The 20,869-nt window shown below is 39.8% G+C and overlaps 1 protein-coding gene across 1 annotated transcript in view; it reads right to left on the bottom strand.

Moving 5' to 3' along the window:
- CFAP47 (cilia and flagella associated protein 47) overlaps positions 1-20,869 on the bottom strand; it is a 178,948-nt gene that overhangs the window by 145,139 nt on the left and 12,940 nt on the right. Inside the window, exons 10-22 of the mRNA XM_083438942.1 lie at positions 19,733-19,943; positions 18,214-18,366; positions 17,477-17,657; positions 16,649-16,745; positions 16,061-16,277; positions 14,903-15,147; positions 13,728-13,858; positions 13,020-13,142; positions 12,531-12,662; positions 11,097-11,174; positions 9,710-9,854; positions 4,524-4,612; positions 3,459-3,624 (exon numbers count right to left, since the gene is read on the bottom strand). Of these exons, the coding sequence (XP_083295068.1) occupies positions 3,459-3,624; positions 4,524-4,612; positions 9,710-9,854; positions 11,097-11,174; positions 12,531-12,662; positions 13,020-13,142; positions 13,728-13,858; positions 14,903-15,147; positions 16,061-16,277; positions 16,649-16,745; positions 17,477-17,657; positions 18,214-18,366; positions 19,733-19,943 (1,968 nt within the window). The remainder of the gene's footprint in view (positions 1-3,458; positions 3,625-4,523; positions 4,613-9,709; positions 9,855-11,096; positions 11,175-12,530; positions 12,663-13,019; positions 13,143-13,727; positions 13,859-14,902; positions 15,148-16,060; positions 16,278-16,648; positions 16,746-17,476; positions 17,658-18,213; positions 18,367-19,732; positions 19,944-20,869) is intronic.

Genomic DNA, 20,869 nt, shown 5'->3' with positions numbered 1-20,869 from the left:
AGCGGGCAGAGTGCCCACAGTGGCCTTCTATAGCCCAAGACAGCTGCCTCACCCTGCCTCAAAGGTGGGCCAGCTCTGGCTATATGAGAGTGAAGTCAAAGAGAAACGCCACGCTGAAAGAACAAACAGTGACAATTACGGGAAAGCAAAGTACAGTAATGACAGTGACAAATTAGAAAAGCAATGTTGCTGTTAACACAAACATCCTGCCATTAGTTAGCTAATTAAAACATGCAATTTAATAAAAATGTATAATCTCAATCCAAAGTGACAAAATCGGATTGCTTGCTGAGTTCTAATTCCTTTGTTCAAGGATGGCCATTTTTATGGTCAGTTGCAGGGTGTTGGTAGGTTGAAATGTTCCCCCCCTCCAGGTTTCTGGGTACTATCAGTGCTGAATCAGATTGTGTTAATTTATTGTTTTGCCTAGAGATTGACCTGTCTGTCCTACATAGAATGTAAAAGGGCATTTCTGACAGATTATGATCCCTCTCATACTAGAAGATGAGCAACTAAACTTTAATTAGTCACTGCCATTTTTTATGATCTGTTCTTTTTTGAATATCATTTCACTGTGCCCTCACTCTCCTACATACTGTCCCACCAAAACTTGTCAGTTTTGGACTATACAATGGATCTGATGAAGTTGAGAGTGGTCTACAAAAGCTTATGTCATAATAAATTTGCAAGCCACAAGTCATCTGAATCTTCTTAATATGAAGAATTTGCAAACAATGACATGGAAGCAGGCTTAATTGTAGTTTGCTGATCTAGATGTCATAGCAAACTATGGTTAGAGAAAATCATTAAGTATTGGAGGAAATCTGGGCAGGAGAGAGAAGAAAAGAGTAGGATTATGTGAGTCTATGGCATGATTCCAGCCTTGAAACTATGGTATGCAGGACTAGGTTACAAGGTCTGAATTGAACCTACATATAACAAGCATTAAAAATTTCAATTTGCATCCAAAATAACAAGAAGAAAATAACATTAAAGCACACAATAATTAATAAAAGGGATGTCTTTTTGTATACCTATCACGACGAAGTCAGTATCTCCTTCTTTTCAAATGAATTTAAAGCAAACAATACAGTATTCTTCAAAGACAATGGGAAGTGCTTTAGAGTTGCTGCTAATTAAGTCAAACTGAACTGAAGTAGCATTTAAATCCATCTATTTTAATCATAGTCAAAAAGTAATTTTCACTAATGATGGAGAGTTCAAGTCATACTATTTTCTCTGAAACCACTGAATGTCATAAACCCATTATTAGCCACTCTATTATTGTAATGGCACTTACATTTTACATAAAAGTGTATTGATTATGCTTGCTGCTCAAATTTAAGTATAGATACAGAAATAATAGAAACAGAAAGAAATAATAGCATTACTTTTTATTTCATAGAGTAATTGCTGCATTGAAATAAAGAAATAAAAGTACTATATACAGCCTAGAATTTGATAAAATACTTTTAAGGCTGTGGTGCTATGCACACTTTGAAATGACTTTCTTCTGAGTTAGTGTGCCACATCTGCATTGTAATCGTTATTAAAGCTAGCTATTACAATGAAAAAGGAAAGCTCAGTGGAAGAGGGGACCAACAAGGCATGTCTTATAACTGATTCACCTTTACATCATATTACAGTATCTTGCACCCAATTCCTAAAAATCTGCAACACTTACAGCATTGTATTTGGTGGCATTATACAGTCGTACCTTGGTTCTCAAACATTGAAAACATGGAAGTAAGTGTTCTGGTTTTCAAACGTTTTTCGGAAGCCAAACGTCCAATGTGGCTGTCAGCTATTGTTTCCGGGGCACCTGCACCAATCAGAAGCTGCGACTTGGTTTTTGAACATTTCAGAAGTCAAATGGACTTCTGGAACAGATTAAGTTTGGCTCTTTTGTTTTTGCTATTTATTTTGCATTTTTGTTGTTGAGGTTTTTTTCGGTTAATTTGTTTTTGTGACTGTGTGGAACCCAGTTCAGCTACTGATTGATTGTGTGACTGCAGAAATGGATAAAAGCTCCCCATCCAAACAATGACTATCACCAGTGCAGGTAAGGAAAAAATAATAATTTTAATATTTAACATCTACAATACTGTCTTATTTATTTTATAGTGCAGTATATTGATTATTGCTTTCATTGATGGATCAATGGTCCTGTTAGTAAAATACATGTTAAATTGCTGTTTTAGTTTTTTAAAGTCTGGAACGGATTAGTCCATTTTGCATTACTTTCTATGGGAAAGTGTGCCTTGGTTTTGGAACGCTTTGGTTTTGGAATGGACTTCAGGAATGGATTAAGTTTGAGAACCAAGGTACCACTGCACTGGCATGGCACATTGTGCTATAAAGCCTATACCTGACTAAAGAGCTTCAAGGATTTTTCTGATTGGTCCAAACAACTGCAGCACAATCCTATGCACGCACGCTCAGGAATAAGCTCTATTACTCCCTGGCTTACTCCCTGGTAGGGATGCAGAACACAGAGAAGTGGGGTCAATCAGTGCTTGATCACTGAATGTAACACACACTGTGTAACGCTTGTGTAACTTTTGGTAGCCAGTTACATGTAAAACTGGCAGTCTGGGTGCAGCCTTGGAGGGAAATGCTTCTTTATAACATGTCTCCTTCCCTATACCCAGTGTTGCACTCAAAACTAAAGAGAGCCAAAGTGGAATGTAAGTTATTTAGTCACTTTTTTCCACACTGACCAATTTCCTGTGGTTAATAAAAGTTGTTTGAAACAAGAAAAACTGCTGGGAGAGGCTGCAGAGTTAGCAAGTATAGAATGATGTGTACATAAGGGGGGGGATCAAGATGCAAAGTTTTTTATATTTTAAATGCATCTAAGATTACTAGCATCATTTCCTTGCCACTGAAAATTACATCAGTCCCTATTTTTCTGTGCATGATAATTGCTTGTTGAATGTTTGAGTGGACTGAGTGATGTGGTTGGTGCAAGGAGTGGGGGCCTGTTGAGTGTAGGGATGTATGTTTATATTAGTTTTGTGTAATGTGTATGTAAATTATTTTGGTAATTGTATGGTTATATGTAAGAGCTTTTTGCATTATTTATGAGATTTTTCTAGATATATACTGTAATTATGTTGCATTTTGATTTTTTGTATAGAATTTGCTTCCATGGTTTTTGTTTATTTTACTTATGTACATTTATTTATGCTCTCAGATATATTGCTGTTTAATTATGTTACTTAAAATGTGTAACATTATTGTCATCATCAGGCCAGTGTTGACTGCGGCTCTTAAAACAGGACAGATACCCAAGTTATCACTTGACTGCAATAACTGCTATGTCAAGGCACAAATCTAGCCCTTCTGTTCTGTCAGCTGGTTTCCCCACTTCTATCAAGAAAAAGCTCAAGGGGGCAGGTGGGAGACAAGAGAACTATATTAAACACATATTTATGTTGTTTCTAAGGTTTACCTACCAGTTCCCTGAACTTTGCACACTTTAGTAGGGATAGTCAACAACTGAGGCCGTGGGACAATGATATGCTTTGCTGAACCAGAAAGACTTGTTTTTTTGGTGTTCAGTGAAGGCTCATCCTCATCAGCGTTAATGTTTATTGGAAGACTGAAGTCATATGCTGCCACCTAGAGGGGAAAAGTCATCACTTTCTCACTGATAACAAAAAGGAATACAGAACACACACATACACACACATACTGTGTGTGGGAATGCCTGAATTGAACAAAGATTTTGCCTATGGACTGGAGAACTTGACATACCCAAAACACATTTAATAAAAGCTACTTCAAGCCTTTACACTGAGATATTTTACACTCTTCACTGAACAGCGCTATTCCCAGATCATTGGTTATAGAGCAATTTAATATTTTTACCTACCTTCCTTTTAAAATCCACAAATTATGCTTACTTGCAAATCAGTACATCATGCACAGAAACCATAAGTTTTTTGGCTGATTTACAGATGTGTAAATCTTTAAAGACCAAACAATCACATGACATAAAAAAAAAATCTTGCCTGACTAATTCCAGGACCTTGATTACAAATATTATTATTGGCAGTAAGGGATAACCAATTAGGCTATTTACCTAGGAAGACTGGTTTTCCAAAGGTAAATACCCGGATTCTCACGCAACAGAAGCAGGGAATCGGCTAACCATTCCTACCAGGCACAATGGGAATACTGCTAACAGCTTCCTCAGAGCAGCAAAGAAACAGAAATAAAAAGTGCCATGAAAAACCCCCAAATGATGCAAACCCAAAAGTGTTTGTTCCGGTTTGTGAACTGTTTTTGGAAGCTGAACGTCCAACGGGGCTTCCAAACATTTTGGATTCCGGATTCCGTTCAAATTCCAAGGTACGACAACAAGGTACATGCTTCACTGCTATACAGACTATACAGGCTGCTATGTAGTAATTTAGTGACTAAGATGACTTCAGCAGAGTTTTTTTAAGTATTACATAGAGTTAAACCTTTTTCACATGATAAAAAATTGGTTGCTTATTATTATCTCATATACTTACTTCTTTTGGTGTGAAACTCAGTGAACAGTCCAAAGCTGAATTTTCTTCTATAATTGCGGTATAGAAACGGGGAGTATCTGGTGTCACAGCTATCAGAAAACAGAGTGTGTTTTATATGCTGTTACCATTTGTACTGATTAGCTTTATAGAACTATGCTATTATTATTAGAATTATTATTAATAGAATTTATATACCACCCTATACTTGCAGGTCTCAGGGCAGATCAAGAAAAAGGGGGAAAGGAATGAGTTAGGGAAGCGGTTCCACAGTCATTTCCAGAATTGCTGGTTTTACCTTTTTGCAAGAAAAAAAGAATTGGATTTCACCTCAAGATCACTGTTCACTGAAGAATTTACCCATAAATTGAACTAACATAGTTCTCCTTATTTACTGTCACATGCACAGTAGTAAACAATGTTCCCAAATTCCAGCCACTTAGGATGAATGAAAAAACCATGGACAAAAATATTCCACAATAGCTACTGACTTTAGCCACTGAGCTGGGGTTTTTTTTTGTCCCAGTTAATGTTAACCTGTTGCAGTAAAAAAAAAAAAAAAAAGCCCCACATGCTTTTTCAAGCAAAAACCACCCCAGGGGTAGATCTACACACAGCGGAGGGGGGGTGCTATAAATAAGTCAGAAATGAAATCGCAACAACAACAATAACAACCACCACCTTTATGGAAAATCGCAAATAATGTTTTTTTATTCTCCAGCGCCAACTGGTGTTGCAAGTTTCTAACACATTCAAAAAGCCGTTTTTGACTAATGTAGCTAAGTCCCAAAAAAATTAGTTACGTTAACTTTTTCTAACACAATACACGTGACTGTTTTGTGACATTTTTACCTCTCCCACGTTTGAGTTCTCTTGCATAAGAAAAATTCCGCCATAAAGCTATATAAATCAGTTTTGTACTAACTGTGCCTATTTATTTAATTAATTTAAATATATATAAGCCATGCTTTCATTTAAAAAATATAACAATGCAGTCAACAACATGAACATGTTACATCACACTAGAAGTATATGCTGTTAGGGTAAGGGTAGTACCTCTGGTGAGGGACACTTCATGTTCCTTCAGGGTATTTTGTCCACGTTAGGACTCAGTTCTCACCTATGCCCCTAGTAGCTATCAGCATGTTGCAGCGGTCACTCCCTGGAAATGGCTTTGAATAGCCAGCTAAACCAGGTGAGTGTAGCTGATGGATCTCAAGCCCTCAGTGAGTTAGGGACTTCCCCCTGCATGCAAAGACAGGCTCCAGAAGATTGAGCAGATGAGACCAATAGTGGGTCCAACAATCAAGAAGGTGTTTTCTGCAAGTGTTGTAGAGGGAAGTGACAGGCAGATAGGGCTCATCAACTTGGAAAGGTGGCCCATCTAGGAGAAGAAAAACTCTGATCCTAAGCCTCCTCTGCCTTGCGGGAAATCTTCAGAAGAAGAACAGGCTACACAAATCTGGAGTGGAGTCCCTAAGATGGCTGAATGGCACCTTGTACATCTCATTCCAGTAACACCTGCAGCCAAGCTGGTGCCAAACATATTGCTCTGCTTTCCTGTGGAACCACATCAGCAAGGCTGAGAAGGGGGTCTTGTCATCTGGGCAACCCAGGACCTATATACACACTGCTCAAGCTTGCACATTGTGAAGTTTGACTTCACCCCCAGAGGCATACTCCATTGTCTCTCAAGACAGATGGATGACAACAAAAAGAATTTGCATAGGGTAGAAAACGAACTCCAAAATTGGCTATGTCCAATTTTTAGTTTCTTGGAAGACTGTATATATGCATCATTTAAGCAGTGATGAGGAAAACATATATGCAGGGAAATACTAGCTTCTGAATCTTACACTTGAAAACCTGGACTCTCATGTCCTAAACATACCTATAAGGAAGTTTAAAGTCTATTGAACTAAGTGAGGTGTACATCTGAGATGTTTTAAAGAGTGCTAAAGCCTCTCACAGAACACAGGGGGCATTATTCAAAAGCTTTTTGTAAATAGCCACAATTGCTACAGTATTTGTATGTATTTACAATCATCTTCTTCAACTATCACAATTCTATCTCAGCCATCAACAGCAGAACAAGCATATTCCCTGTGGTGTATAAACAGCAGTGATGCTTATAGGCAAAGACAGAAGTAAACAACCTTAAGTGATCTTGACTGAATCTAAAATGCTTAAAGTCCACAGAAAATATCAAAAACATGAACAACAGCATATGACTTTCTGTAACAGCAGTGGTCTTTCTGAAAGCTATTAATGGTTAGCTATGTCAGTCATGGTTTCTGGCTAATATAATTTAACAGGCAAAAATGAGGGCAGCTTGATACAAGGGCAGTTGACTCATCTCCGACATAGCAAAAACAATCCAAGTAAATTTTGCCACATTGTGAATTGATGGTATAATAAGTTTGTGAAGTTTCCATATCATAAGTATCCTGGTTCCATTATGTCATGGGGCATGTGCTGACTCCCAGTTTAGAAAAGTACTGAAGGAGAGATCAAACCAAGCAATTCACCATATTGTCCTGGCTCTCACCGGATGAAGAACTCAAATGCAGAATATGATTTCTGCAAGAACCCAAAGGTCAAAGGCACAGAAGGTACATGGAATGGCTAGGCAAGCTTTCACTCCCGTTGTAAAGGAGTGGGGCAGGCATGTTAAGTGTAGCAAACAGGGTGCAACTTTGGACTAGGCAAGCAAATGGGGACTCCTCCTAGTGGGTTGAGCCAGAGCCACGGTGTCCTGGGTAACAGAGGTGGAGATAGTGCTGGCTCGGAGCCAGACTTGACATCTGGCACCCTCTTCCACAGCAGAAACTAGCAGAAGTGGAGGATTCAGTGGTGTGGGAGGCAGATCCAGGACTTTGGGCTGGATGGATGAGGATTGACTCAGCAATAGCATGCTGGGTCCCTCCCTAGGATCCATCTTCCATATCCTCCACAGACAACTCTCACGGGGCCCAAATGGAGCCCACTCCAGCCTGCTAAGTTCCTTCCAAGACTCCATCAGCCTCCCTTTAGCTCTTCCCATCCCTTAATTTCATCCAGCAAGCCTGAGGCGTCTCCATGCGACTCATGGCATCAATAATGAAATAAATGGTTTGACTTCCATAACAGAAACAAAAATGGCTGCAGAAGTCAACTTTATGGGTGGACCCAGCATTAAGCACTGGTAAAGGAACTGGTGGAAGTGCCCCTTGCACACACACCACCCATATTGCTGCCTCCCTCCTATTCTGCAACCCTTTTTCTACGCACACTGGGGTAATATATGTTACTGTACCTTTAAGGTGAACAGACTTAAGAGCAAACCTGTCAGTTCACTTGTTCAATTAGAGAAGGTTCAGTTCAGTTTGTGGATGCTGTACATATATGGGGGCTTGCTTTTTAATAAAATGTCTGTTCTAAATTGTTATACTGAATCTGGAACTTCACACTGAAGGCAACACAGAATACTAGGGAAAGAAATATATTGTGTGAAACTACTATGGAATAACTGAGAGCTCTGCATCCTTTTTCTCTCTCTCATAAGGCAGCCGAGGAAAGGAAGAGGGAGACATATGATTATAAGTGAGGGATAGAGAGAGGAAAATAGTGGTTTTAAACAACCGCACAGGTTTGAGTAAAGCCAGCAGGGATGAATAGGCACTGCAGTTTTAAACAACAGCAGATTGTTAAGCAGAGCAAACAGAGGCTGACAGTGAGAGGAAAATTGTAGTTTTAAACAATAGCAGAGGTCTGAGTAGAGCAAGCAGAGACAGAAAAAAGGGAGAAGACACTGAGGAAAAAAGTGGCAGTTTAAAAAAATGTTTCAGTACAGCAAGAAGGGAGTTGGGAACAGCTCTTCTGTGTTACCTTCCATCTCTGCTATTTCTCACTGTTAAAAAGAAAAAACAACCACCTTCTCTTCCCAATCTATTGAGACCTCTCCCACCACTTTCCTCTCTCAGCGTCCTCTTCTAGCTAAGGCCACTGATGCTGTGCACCCTGCCTTCTTTTATGCTCCTCTGCCCCACCATGATTTCATGCAAAGCCAGGACTCTGATACAGCATTACAAACCCTTCAATGACAGGCTGAAAGATAACAGCCTTACATTTTTTTTTTTATTTTAGTAAGAAACACTCCAGTAGATTCAGGACTGGATAACAATCCCTAACAATTCCTAGGGGAATGCGCACCCATCTCTTAAGCCTGTCCATTGTGCTTTAACACATCGCTGCATTTTCTCCCATGTATTGCACAAATCTAATTACTGCAGCTAGAATTTGTTAGGCATATTTTTTACAACTAACTCACTGGAAAATCCTGCATTCTTTTCCTGGTGCTCAGAAGTGCATGGGGAGGACTACTGGCATGGATTCTCATGTGAAAAGCTTTAAGAAGAACTTTACTAACTCGCTGGATTTATGTTTATATACATTTCTATACAAACCAGAGCCTAGGGCTTGCTGATCAGAAGGTTGGCGGTTCGAATCCCCATGACGGGGTGAGCTCCCGTTGCTCGGTCCCTGCTCCTGCCAACCTAGCAGTTCGAAAGCACATCAAAGTGCAAGTAGATAAACAGGTACCGCCCCGGCGGGAAGGTAAACGGCATTTCCATGCACTACTTGGTTCACCAGAAGTGGATTAGTCATGCTGGCCACATGACACGGAAGCTGTACACCGGCTCCCTCAGCCAGTAAAGTGAGATGAGCACCGCAACCCCAGAGTCATCTGCAACTGGACCTAACGGTCAGGGGTCTCTTTACCATTTACCTTTTTATACAGTAATACCTCTGGTTACATACCATCCTCCTTGCGAATGCTTCGGGTAACGAGCTCCACTAACCCGGAAGTAGGTGCTCCTGGAAGCAAACTTTGCCCCAGGATGTGAGCAGAAGTTGCGCACCAGAGGTGTGCTTATGCAGCAGGAAGCGCCATTAGCAAAAGCACACCTCAGGTTAAGAATGGTTTCAGCTTAAGAAGAGACCTTTGGAACGAATTAAGTTCATAACCTGAGGTACCACTGTAGAGCATTAGAGAAGTGTTTTTCCCTTTTTTTATTCATGCAGCAACTACACAATGTTTCCTTGCTTTAAAAGGGAGGTTTTTAGTGTAGAAGTGCTTAAGCCTTTTCTTCTTTTACCCAGACAACGTTTCCCAACTTATTATAGTTCTAAAACAAACAAATAAATACCTGTCTGCAAAGAAAAACGTAGCTCAAAGTCTTCATGTTTGGATAAATCCACAGTCACCTTGGCCCTTGTTTTTCCTTTGTTCTCAATAAGGAATGGAATTTCTTGGGTAGAGCCAACATAAACCCCGGGAAAGCAAAATGAGTCCTTTAAAAAGAAGAAATAACAAGCACTAGAAAGACCTAGGATGAAGGTAAGTGGCTAAATCTGCTAAAAGCCATATTGAAGAAGCAACATCAAGCTGAGTAGCCCACTGTTTAATACAGAATGCATGACAGTAGTTTATTATTCCATTCATTGCCTCACATTCCCAGCAGTTTTAAACAAAGTGGCAATATCAGCATCAAGATGCATACATGGACCATTTAAGCTATTTAAGCCAATGTTACTGCTAAAATACGTTCTGCTTTATTTAAAATAGCTTTATGTCATCAAAAGGGAATCTTAGGAAACAGCCTTACTTAACTGGTTTACAAGCTAAAGTAGCTGTCCCTTATAATGTAGCAAGCTCACTGACACCAAGCAGGTCTGAGTTAGCACCTAGATGACAGACCACCTGAGAACGCTGTATCAAGGTTCACTGTGGAACAAAGGCTGGACAGAAATGAAACATTTAGTTTAGTTTAGTTTATTTAAATTAATTTTGCCTTGTCAGAGTAAAAAGAAGATTACAAGGCCTCTGGACCTATGCCATGGCACTTTGCCCCCAAAGAAGAGCCCAATCCTTGGAGGGATGAGCACTTCTGCTCTCATGTCGAGGATACGCCTCCGGGAGGTGGGAGGGGAGGAGGGGGTTGGCTTTGTTAGGCGCTGGGGCAAGTTTTTTGGGAGAAAGGAGAAGCCTCCAAATTATTCTCTGGTTTAAATTTTGATCTGAATTGTAGAAGAATTTAGGGGCTTAAAAAGTTTCCATCTCCTTTGAAGAAGGTTTTCACCACCGAAATTTGCAAAAGTTTGCCAGCATCTGTAGATATTTTTGTAAGTAGTACAATGTTTTAGCATAAACACACAGCTAAACTATTCTTTGTTTTCAGCTTCCAAACACCTACATAAAAGCATAATCCAGCCTATGTTAAACACATTTAAGGCCATGCTTAAATCCCCCTATAAAATGAGGACAGAAAAAAGTGCCTTTTTCATTGATGATGCCCTAGTTTACTTATTAGCTTACCTACTTAGTTTATTTAGTTTACCTAGTTCACTGTGGACAAACGCCGGCTCCCTCGGCCTATAGAGCAAGATGAGAGAGCAACCCCACTGTCGTCTGTGAGTGGACCTAACGGTCAGGGGTACCTTTACCTTTTTAGTTTACTTATACAAAACAGATACACAAAATCCAATTCTATGTATCTAATAAAGTAAGTTCAATGAAGAATGTCACATATTTACCATACTGATATATATGTCAGGAACATCTACAGATCCACCAATCCTAAGTTCCAAATATTTTGCATGCCGGACAGCTATCTAATTAATAGGAAAAAAGATAAGACAGTAACATATTTTGCCAGTATATCAACCTTGCAAAGCAATCTTTCTAATGTGGAACTTCCATGCTCAATTGTATTAAGACAAAGCATTTCAAAAACTGTTTTCTAAAATGCAACTGATAATATTGTGATGTAGTTCAGGTGTACAAACAATTGCAAGCTAAGATATCAAATAGTGCAGCCATTGCTGAAGCTAAATTTGTCAGAATGGTTTTCTTATGTTTACAAATTGATGTTACAAATTGATGTTTACAAATTGAGAATATGGAATACAGCATAGTGGGGAAGAGTGAAGTATGTATTTGGTCTGGAATAAGCAAACAAATCACTAGTACTTGGCCATAACTTCTAGTTATGCAGAATCATAGCATAGCATAGCACTGTAGAGTTGGAAGGGACCCTGAGGATCATCTAGTCCAACCCCCTGCAATTCAGGAATATGCAGCTGGTCCATACAGGGATCGAACCTGCAACCTTGGCGTTATCAGCACCATGGTCTAACCAACTGAGTTATCCAGGCCATTATCCCAACAAACAGTACTGTCAGGGCTAAGCTTGTCTTTACAACTGGAGTTCAGGAGCGACTCTAGAAACCTTTTTAGCCCAACCCCAATCTCATTACATTCTGGTTTTGAGTTAGAAAAGCATGGTATCGATAGTTTTTAAAAGCCATCCCCTTAGAGAACAGTGCAAATACAACACTCCTGTTCCCTTTAACCATGATTAAAATATGAGAAGAGGGCAGTGGAACCATATGCTCTTATCTTGCATCTCCTCTCCCTGGTATAGGAAGCCTGCCTGGAACAACTGAGCTCAGGTGATGCTTCCTCTTCCTCCCTAGAGGATTAGACTGCTTGATTCAAGTCATTCCTATCTCTGGGGTCTCATTGTCCAAGAAGGATTTCACTAGCTGGGGTCTCCCAGCATGGTTTCCTGATATCCCCCATTTTAATTTTCAGTTCAGTTCCTGCTTTGCCACCTTTCTTCGGTCACCCTCTGGACTGGTTGCCTTTTGAGAACTTCTCCCACTCAACTTTCTAATCTTCAGTCAATCCATGCTTTCCCTGATCCTATTTTGAGATTATTATTTTTCGAGGCAAACCATCCCTTTAATCATCCTCAAAGAAGCTGAGGATTCTATTATTGGCTGTTTCATGACATCGGCAGATATAATCTAGATTACTATTTCATTGTATCACAGAAGCTCAGCCAATCAATGCAATCTTAGGCTTCACAGGCATTATCCAAAAAAAAAAGTACTTGTTTATCAAAATACGAGCATTTTTTTAAAACCAAGCAAATGTTTTTAAATAGTTATTCAATATGTTAATACCTCCACTCTGCTATCAAATTTCATTAATGCATTGGGTCTGAAATAGATGTTGATTTCAGTGTGGCCTCCAACAGGTACTACACCCTGAAAGGGAGATATAATCATTCCAGGAAGAGGATTGGCATCAATGACCTGCCAAGAAAAACATGTATTTAAAATTTTAGGTTTCTCTGCAAATATATTCTCACACCTATTTCCAGCCTCCCTGATAAAAAATTCAAAGCAGATTACCAAGAATAAAATATACTAACAATAAATATATCTCACATCCAAAACACAGAAGAATTAAAATAAGCACAAACCAAATGACTGAGTTAAACAAGAGGAATAATGATAAAATGACTTCTGGAATAAAAGGGTTCTGAATGCCTGTCTCATACAATGTGGGAGAGTAGCCTGAAATACCATTTGTGAGCACTCCAGCACTGTAGCTTTGGGGTATGAAGGCAAGAACACACAACAATATGCACAATGCCGGGTACGCCTCACCTGAAAGTATGCATGGTTATGTCCTACATTTTGGAGAATGGCTGTCTTGCAGGTAGTCAAATGCAGAGGAGCATGATTAAAGGTGATCCTTTGTTCCTTAAACTGAACACTGGTGGTGCCAAGCTAATATCAAGAAAGAAAACCAAATAATAACAACAACAACAACAACAACAACAACAACAACAATGCATTACCATCAGTGCACTTGTTCCAGCACACATTCAGATTCCCATTACTTCATAGAAGCTAGAATGCAAGCATGAATAAAAATAGACAATAGTTTTTAAGGAAAAGGATGTCAGATTTTTAAAAAATCAACTGTTTCTCTCATTGAGAATGGTACCTTGGAACACCTGCAGCACCGTTTTATTTTAACATTCTGTAGTTAATTCTGCTGCAGTACAGATTTCATTTTACTTATTTAAAGTTGTCATTTTGAACCAGAGTTAGAAAGCTGCCTTACACCAAGTCAAAGCAGTAGCTCCATCTAGCTCAGAATTGTCAATGCTGACAGGAAGGACTGCTCAAAGTTTCAGGGAGGGAGGGGTCTTTCCCAGCCCATCTGGAGACATCAGAGTTCTCACCTGGGACCTCCGACTTACAAAGTATGGGGTCTACCACTGAGCTACAGCCCTTCTCCAGAATCATAAGGAGTTACAGGCCACATGGGAAAAGTACTAGCCATATAGTAAAAGATTACAATGTTACCTTTGCCAAGCATTTTAGTTTAAGGGTTTTCCCCTGATGCACACACAAATCAAATTCTCCTCTTGTTGGAGCAGAGAAACTTGGGTGCCAAGCCACTTCACACTCTAGATCTTGACAGGCATCTACGACACCTAAATTAATAAAGAAAATGAATATATTACAGCTGCTAAAAATTTAAAGATTTTGGAGGGTGACAAGTAATTGAAAAACTTAGCTTAAATCCTGCTCAATGTGAATACACATTGTTAAGAAATACTATTACAGAGTCTGGGCTTCAAAACCACAAAAACTGGCATAGTGTACGAAAGTAAAACCTTAACTTGTCAAACTATTCCACATTGATTAAAAATAGGATCTGAATTAACGGTAATCAGGCAATGCTCCAAAGCCAACCTGTTGTATTTCAAAGACTTAGGCAACTCTGCTAGATTAGGTAAATGAAGAACAAAAAACCAAAAACCCTCCACCATTTTTATTAGGTGACTGCTGGCCATAGACAGACGGTAACAAGCCTTTCTGTTTCATTGGCTGCTTTCTGTGGAATGCAGTTCTCACCTTTCCTGATACTTAAAAGCCTTTGATTACCTTGGGGGGGAGGTGGAGACAATAAAAAGGTTGGGTATTCATATTATTCTGCTTAGCAACACAAGCTATAAGATGCTGGACCGCAATCTTAGCTATGTGGTCATGACTCAAAAAATATACTGAAAGGCAGCACAGTAATTATGACTGGTTAGTCAACTAAGATGTCATTAAGCAAGTGGCAGCCCTAATTTCGAACAGTCGTCAGGTTAGTAACTGACTCATGTAGTTAGTGTCAGACCACAATATGGAAGACCAGGGTAGACTTAGTTGGTAGAGCACAAGACTCTTAATCGTAGGGTTGTGGGTTCAAGCCCCACGTTGGGCAAAAGATTCCTGCATTGCAGGGGGTTGGACTAGATGACTCTTGTGGTCCCGTCCAACTCTACAACTGCAAACATATCTGCCCCCAAATTTTGAACAATAGACTTATTCACTTCCGTATAGATTTTCCTTTTGAGGAACAGTGGCCAATGTGACAGAGGGCTTCCCCTCGCCCTCCTTCAACACTTTAAATATCAGATTGCAGCATATGCCCATCACATGTTACTTTATTTTATCACTGCTTGAAATAGTCCCATAATATACTCTACCTTGCTCTGGGCATATGGAAAATGCCATTCCTTCATCTGTAATTACAGGCTTCCACGTGAATTTTGCAGGGCAGTTTCTACGATTGTATAGTGTCACTGTTGTTCTAAATCCACTTTCTGCTAAGTAGCTAAAGGCAGGATTTAAAGTCAGTTCCCTTGTAGACATTTCCAAAGCAACAGGTACTACTAATGCTACCACTAGCACATGTCCAGTGTGATGCTGGTTTACTGAATACACGAAAGACCTGTAATGCAGAAGAGATTGCATGTATGATATTAAAATGAAGCATGTGATGAAGAAGATCATAAAAACATGTTAATTCAAATATATTTTAAAATACTTCGCAAAAGTATATGCTAGTTGTGACCAAATACTGGAGCATCTTAAAAAACTGGCTTTGTAAATTATAAGACCACTTTTCAGGGGGTGAAATCAGAAATAGTAATCTATTTTAAAACCTGCATTACTTAAAAGGTGTTTAGATCAAGGGGAAGTTTTTTTAAATAAAATCCAATGCAAATGCTTTTAAGTGTGCAAAGGATTGACGCCTAAATGTTATATACACTTATACATAAACATACATATATATGTGCGTGTGCAGGTATGTATCTATGTGTGTGTATGACCAGGGCCATAGCTAGCGGGTGGCGAGGTGGACCCCTGCCAGGGGCGCAGGCAATTGGGGGGTACAAAATCAGCTAAAATATGTCCATAAATATAAATATCAATTATTGCCTCATAAGAAATGGTTTTAAATAGAGGGTGAATTGAATAGGTGGCAGGGGAATTGGAGGAGAGGCAGAAAGAAGAGCTAATTTGTCCATGGCTAGGGGGTGCAATCTAGATGGTTCTGCCAGGGGCGCAAGATCACCTAGTTACGGCTCTGATAGTGACATCAACACACAACTTTATTTGGTTCCTGCCTTTAAAAACAAGTCATGCCATTTTGTCAAGGCAACATGTATAAAATAATTGTGCAAATATCAGCTTGCTTTTCAATTCACAGTTGTACCTCCCCCTTCCTTTACTTTGTTAAATTTTAAAATAAAAAATATTATTTATAAAAAAGACAAAATGCATAAGAACTCTTTCCTCCCTCAGAGTGCTTTACTCAAAAAGTTATTTCCCCCCCCCAAAAAAAAATCAAAAAGTTTTACTTTCGAAAGTTTCCCAATTTCTTGTTCTCAAACACAACTGGAATATAAGTCTTCGTAAAAGGTGGAATGACGTGAGACAAAGGGCTGGTCTGTTGCAGTTCCTCACTTTCAATTCCTACTTGTACCCAGATGTGGACTGGGAGATTATTCACCAGATGCATTTTTCTGGTAGATGTAGAACACACACAAACCTCTCCAAAGTCAATGGTAGAGGGGCCTGAAAAGAATGGAAAGGAGTTGTGGCTGCAGAATTTTTAAAAATGGCTTTTTTTCTATTGTGAAGAATTAGGATCATAATTTATAATTAATTAATTAATTAATTAATACTATTACCATATATTCATTTATACCCCAACTTTTTCCTTGACAGGGACTCATGGCAGCCTACAGATAAAAATAAGAACAGCTAAAAATATAGGGGGGAAACAATCCTTTAAAAAGCTGATATAGTTGTAATTCTATCACTCTATACACACAAACTTAAAATATATTAAAATGGCATGGTATGGCCTTTCTTTACAGTCACTATTTTTAAACCAATACATGATTTTTGTCTCTTGTTGTGTTTAAAGGAAGGAGAAATCTTACCAATGAATATTTGGTGAAGCTGCTTCGGCGTCAAAATTAAACTACAGTCTTCAATCTCTTGTGGCAAAGTTGGTACAGGGTTAAGCCCGTCACCCACCTGTAAAAATGGCCAACAGAATAACCACATAATATTTAATACAGCTAATAATATCTGAATGTGTTAGGCTTTTGTTCAAATGTACTGAACACAGTCCATAGAATCTGGGTAAGCAAATAAACAGGAGGACAGGTTTATGAGAGGAAACATATTCTTGTAGGCTGACAGCTCATTTCCAGGCAAACAGGAAGGCAGAAGACAACACTCACATGCATGAGATGTTGAGCACTGTTTACTGACAAACATTTCAAAAAGAAGTTTACAATAGGCACCAAGGGAGCATGGAAAAGCAGGGTGTTTCATGGTTCAACATTCATTATCACAGACCCTACACAAATTGTACATACTTGTACAACTAGTACAACACTATACAACTGCACTGTGTATCTGGGGAAGATGGACAACATCTTCACCAGAGGTATTATTAATAGTATTAAAAGCTGAAAAAAATTGATTCTCCTGCAAAGGAAACACTACCAGAAGAAGAAAGATACCCAGTACCACAACAAGAAGGCAACACAGGAATATTTAATACACAAAATCTTAATCTCCAGAAGTCATTAGGGGGGAAAGAGGCTGCAGCTCTGAGTGTGGAATCCTAGGCACACTTTTCTGGTAGCAATCACACTGAAATTAGCAGGACCGTTGAGGAAACATGGATGGGATGAGGCTACACAATATTTTGAGAAGCTGTAAGTAAGCAAGATCATCTTCAAACATATTTAGCTTACCTCTCTGGCTGAAGTTTTAGATTCCATTTCTGCTAACTGTTGACTAGTTAATAAGCTACTTCTTACACAAGCAACCTCTTCCTCCAATTTCTCCTCCTGTGAAATTTTAACCCTTGGAGATTTCAGGCCTGATGCTGGTTTTAACCCAATATCCACAGGATTATTAAGTGATTTAAAGATCCTATGAGTTGGAAGTATGGAGAAGAAGCGACATTCAGCTATGAAGTAAACACACTGCGAAAAGCTACAACATTTTGAGTACATATTTTGATTAACTGAATTTACAAGAGAGAAAAATTTCCCAATGCAAGCACTGATATTAAATACTAACCTACACCAAGTTACCTTTTAATTATAAAGCCTGTCACAGTGCATATATTTCAAATGTGTCTTCCTCAAATTACTTGGGAAAGATAGATCTCAGAGTCCAATGCAGTTTGTGGAGGAAAGGAGAGAGGAAAAGTAACCACACATGACAAGACAATTAGCTGACACTGGAGGAAGCAGCTGATCACCAGGGACTGCAATCTGAATTTCTAAATGTCACTCACGTGGGATTCATTGTTCTCAAACCCATTCAGGTACGTAGAATTATCCTCAACCTTTAAGTCACATTTCCTATACATTATTCATACTAGGATTTGTAGCTTTTTAGAAGAACGAAGAATAAAACTATAGAGCTATAAATCTGGAAATTGATTGAGCATTTTTGCAGTTTATTTGGAAACAATGTTTACCGAGCAGCTTTTTTATGCAAACGATGCTGTCTTAAACTCTGAAGATAGCTTGCATAGTAATCCTTATTCACTTGCTTTTCCATTTCTTCAAATAACGTGTAAGAAAACTCTGGATCCAAATAACTGTATCTGGCAACCTTTGTGAAAATAGTCCTAAATGTGTGAAAAGAAATGCAGCCTCAGTAGAGCAAGAGCCATTTAAATGTGCGTTGGATTCTGAAAACAATTCCACTTTTGCTATATAAATGTGCTATTCATACGTCCATTATTCCACTGATCATTACTAGCATTTGACCTCGCCAAGACAACCCTAACATAGGACTGTTGCAATTTGATATGAAAAAAGGGAAATTGTGGGTTGAGCCCAGAGTTCCACTCTGCATTGGAGGTAGGCTATCTTTGCAGTAAGCTATCTTTGCAGATTCCCCCTTCTACTGGGCCTCTTCAAAAGCTGCTCCCAAGAATTGGGGGCCCTTCTGGAGCAGCATGCTGTAGCACCAGTGGGATGGCTTGCAGAGAGAATATTGCCCCTTTCTCCCCTGAACAGAAGCCCTTTTGTTTGCACAACCATCACTCTGGAGCCAATCCAATATTAGCAAAATATATTTCAACACAAACAGTAATCACTTGCACTTGAATTAGGGTTCACTATATATTTAATTCACAGGGACAAACATTAAAGGCTACAAAATGAAATATTTAAAATAGCACCCAATGTCACAAGAGATTTCCATGCATGCAATGAATCTTCCCCTTTCCTCTCCTCTTCCCACTGATTAAAATAATCTGGCCTGGGCAGTTAGGGCAGCTATTTGGAACAGATCTGAGGGCACTTGGAGAGTGACATGTGGGAAGAGAGGAAAGGGATGTCCTGTTATACAAGCAAAAACCTGTTGTGCTATACGATGGGCAGTCTTCGATGTCACCTTCAAGGTGATATTTTAATTATTGTTATTGTTCGGGACTGGCTAGATGATGATGAGGGGTGGGAGGTCCCCGCTGGGGAACCCCCAAGGGGAGCCCCAAAGGAGGAAGGCTTGGAGCCCAGTGATTGGTGGTGGTGACAGTGAGACACTGAGGAGAGGTCAGAGGGAGACTGGGGAGAGGAATGGTTGAATGTTGAAGAGAAAACAGGCTTTAATGAGCAAAGGGAGCTTGTGACAGGGAGCAGCTCAGACTCAGAGGCTGAATAAGATGGGGGGTTCCCTCTGTTGACTCCACAAACACACAGGGCAATCCGTAGGGTGGAGCGGGGCAGAGATTACGGGTTCCCCAAGGTAGTCTGAAGCTGCTTGGGAAACATTCAGCAGAAAATGAGACCTAGAGGAAGTAAAAGGCAGGGACCATCAGTCCTGGCAACTGCTCTATAGTGGCAAGTCCTGTTGGGAGGTATTGCTAAGCTGTATGCCATTTTCTTAAATAAAGAATTAACTACATTGCCTAATTCTGTGTCTTTTTACTGACCTGCATCTGAACCAGCTCTGACGGTTATTAATCATTATCGCTTTTTCAATATTACCTGTAATCCTTATGCAGTTCAGGAGGTCTTGTGCTGGCTTGACGATCATTAGGAAAAGCTACCAATGCATTGCTCAGGTGTTTTTTTATCCGGTGGGCATGCATTTGTGTCCGATCGGATTTGAGAAGTGCCACTGGAGCAACATCAGTGGTTTGTTCCACCTTCCTAGCTACAAATACTCCCACTTCATTGGAAATCTGTGGTGTTATACCTTAGTCAGAATTTAAATAAAAATAAATTATATGTGTATCAGATATCATCTTTATTCCTTGAATTGCAGAAAACTCAATTCCTAATACTACATTCCCCCCCCCCCTAAAAATAAAGGGCTACATTCCTAGACTAGTTTTATAAGTGTGGTTATACAAGTTATTTTAAAAGGGCAGCTCAGGACATTTTGCTGCCTGAAGCAAAGAACATGACAACAACCCTCCCATTCCACACAGAGAAGCTGACTGGACTGTGACAGGTGGATTTTACTTCAACACTGCTATCCAGATAATGTCCTCTGCACCTCAGGTTGGAAGCTAGCTTAGGAGTACAGGGCAGGACAGAAAGGATGCACAGCTCTATCATCCAGCACAGAACAACTGGAGGAACAGACAAGCTACATCCCAGCATGTGCCACATGAGGCAATCGCACAGCACATCAGCAAAACGACCAGGGAGGAGCAAAGTGATCTCTCCCAAAGTGTGCACATTTGCTCATTCATCCAAAGTCAGTGTGGGGAACTTTTGGCCCTCTAGGGACTCCTGAAGCACAACTCCCTTCAGCCCCAGCCGATGGCCAGGAAGGATTTGAGTTGTAGTTTGGCAGTCACAGTTTCCTCATACCTCATACCTGTGTTAATCCATGGTTTGGATTAGCATTACATGTGAAAGAGGGCAATGGCGGGGATCAAAGAAGACCACGCACATTCTGAATACAACAGGTATGTGTTACCTGACAGAACTCTCAAATTGCTCTTTAAAAGCCTCCATTCAAGCTCAAGAAAAGGGTTTGTCAGTTAGGTCTGGTCCTGACCTTCAAGGTCACTTCTCCACTGGGGCGGGTGTAATGTGCTGGTGGGCAGGCAGATGGGTGAAGAGTTAGAGCCACAGGTGGAGACTAATCAAACATCAGCTCCTCTCAAGAAG

Source organism: Podarcis tiliguerta (genome assembly GCF_965153285.1).
Source record: "Podarcis tiliguerta genome assembly, chromosome: 4".
NCBI classification, from domain to species: Eukaryota; Metazoa; Chordata; class Lepidosauria; order Squamata; family Lacertidae; genus Podarcis; species Podarcis tiliguerta.
This window is presented reverse-complemented; position numbering and strand designations above follow the sequence as displayed.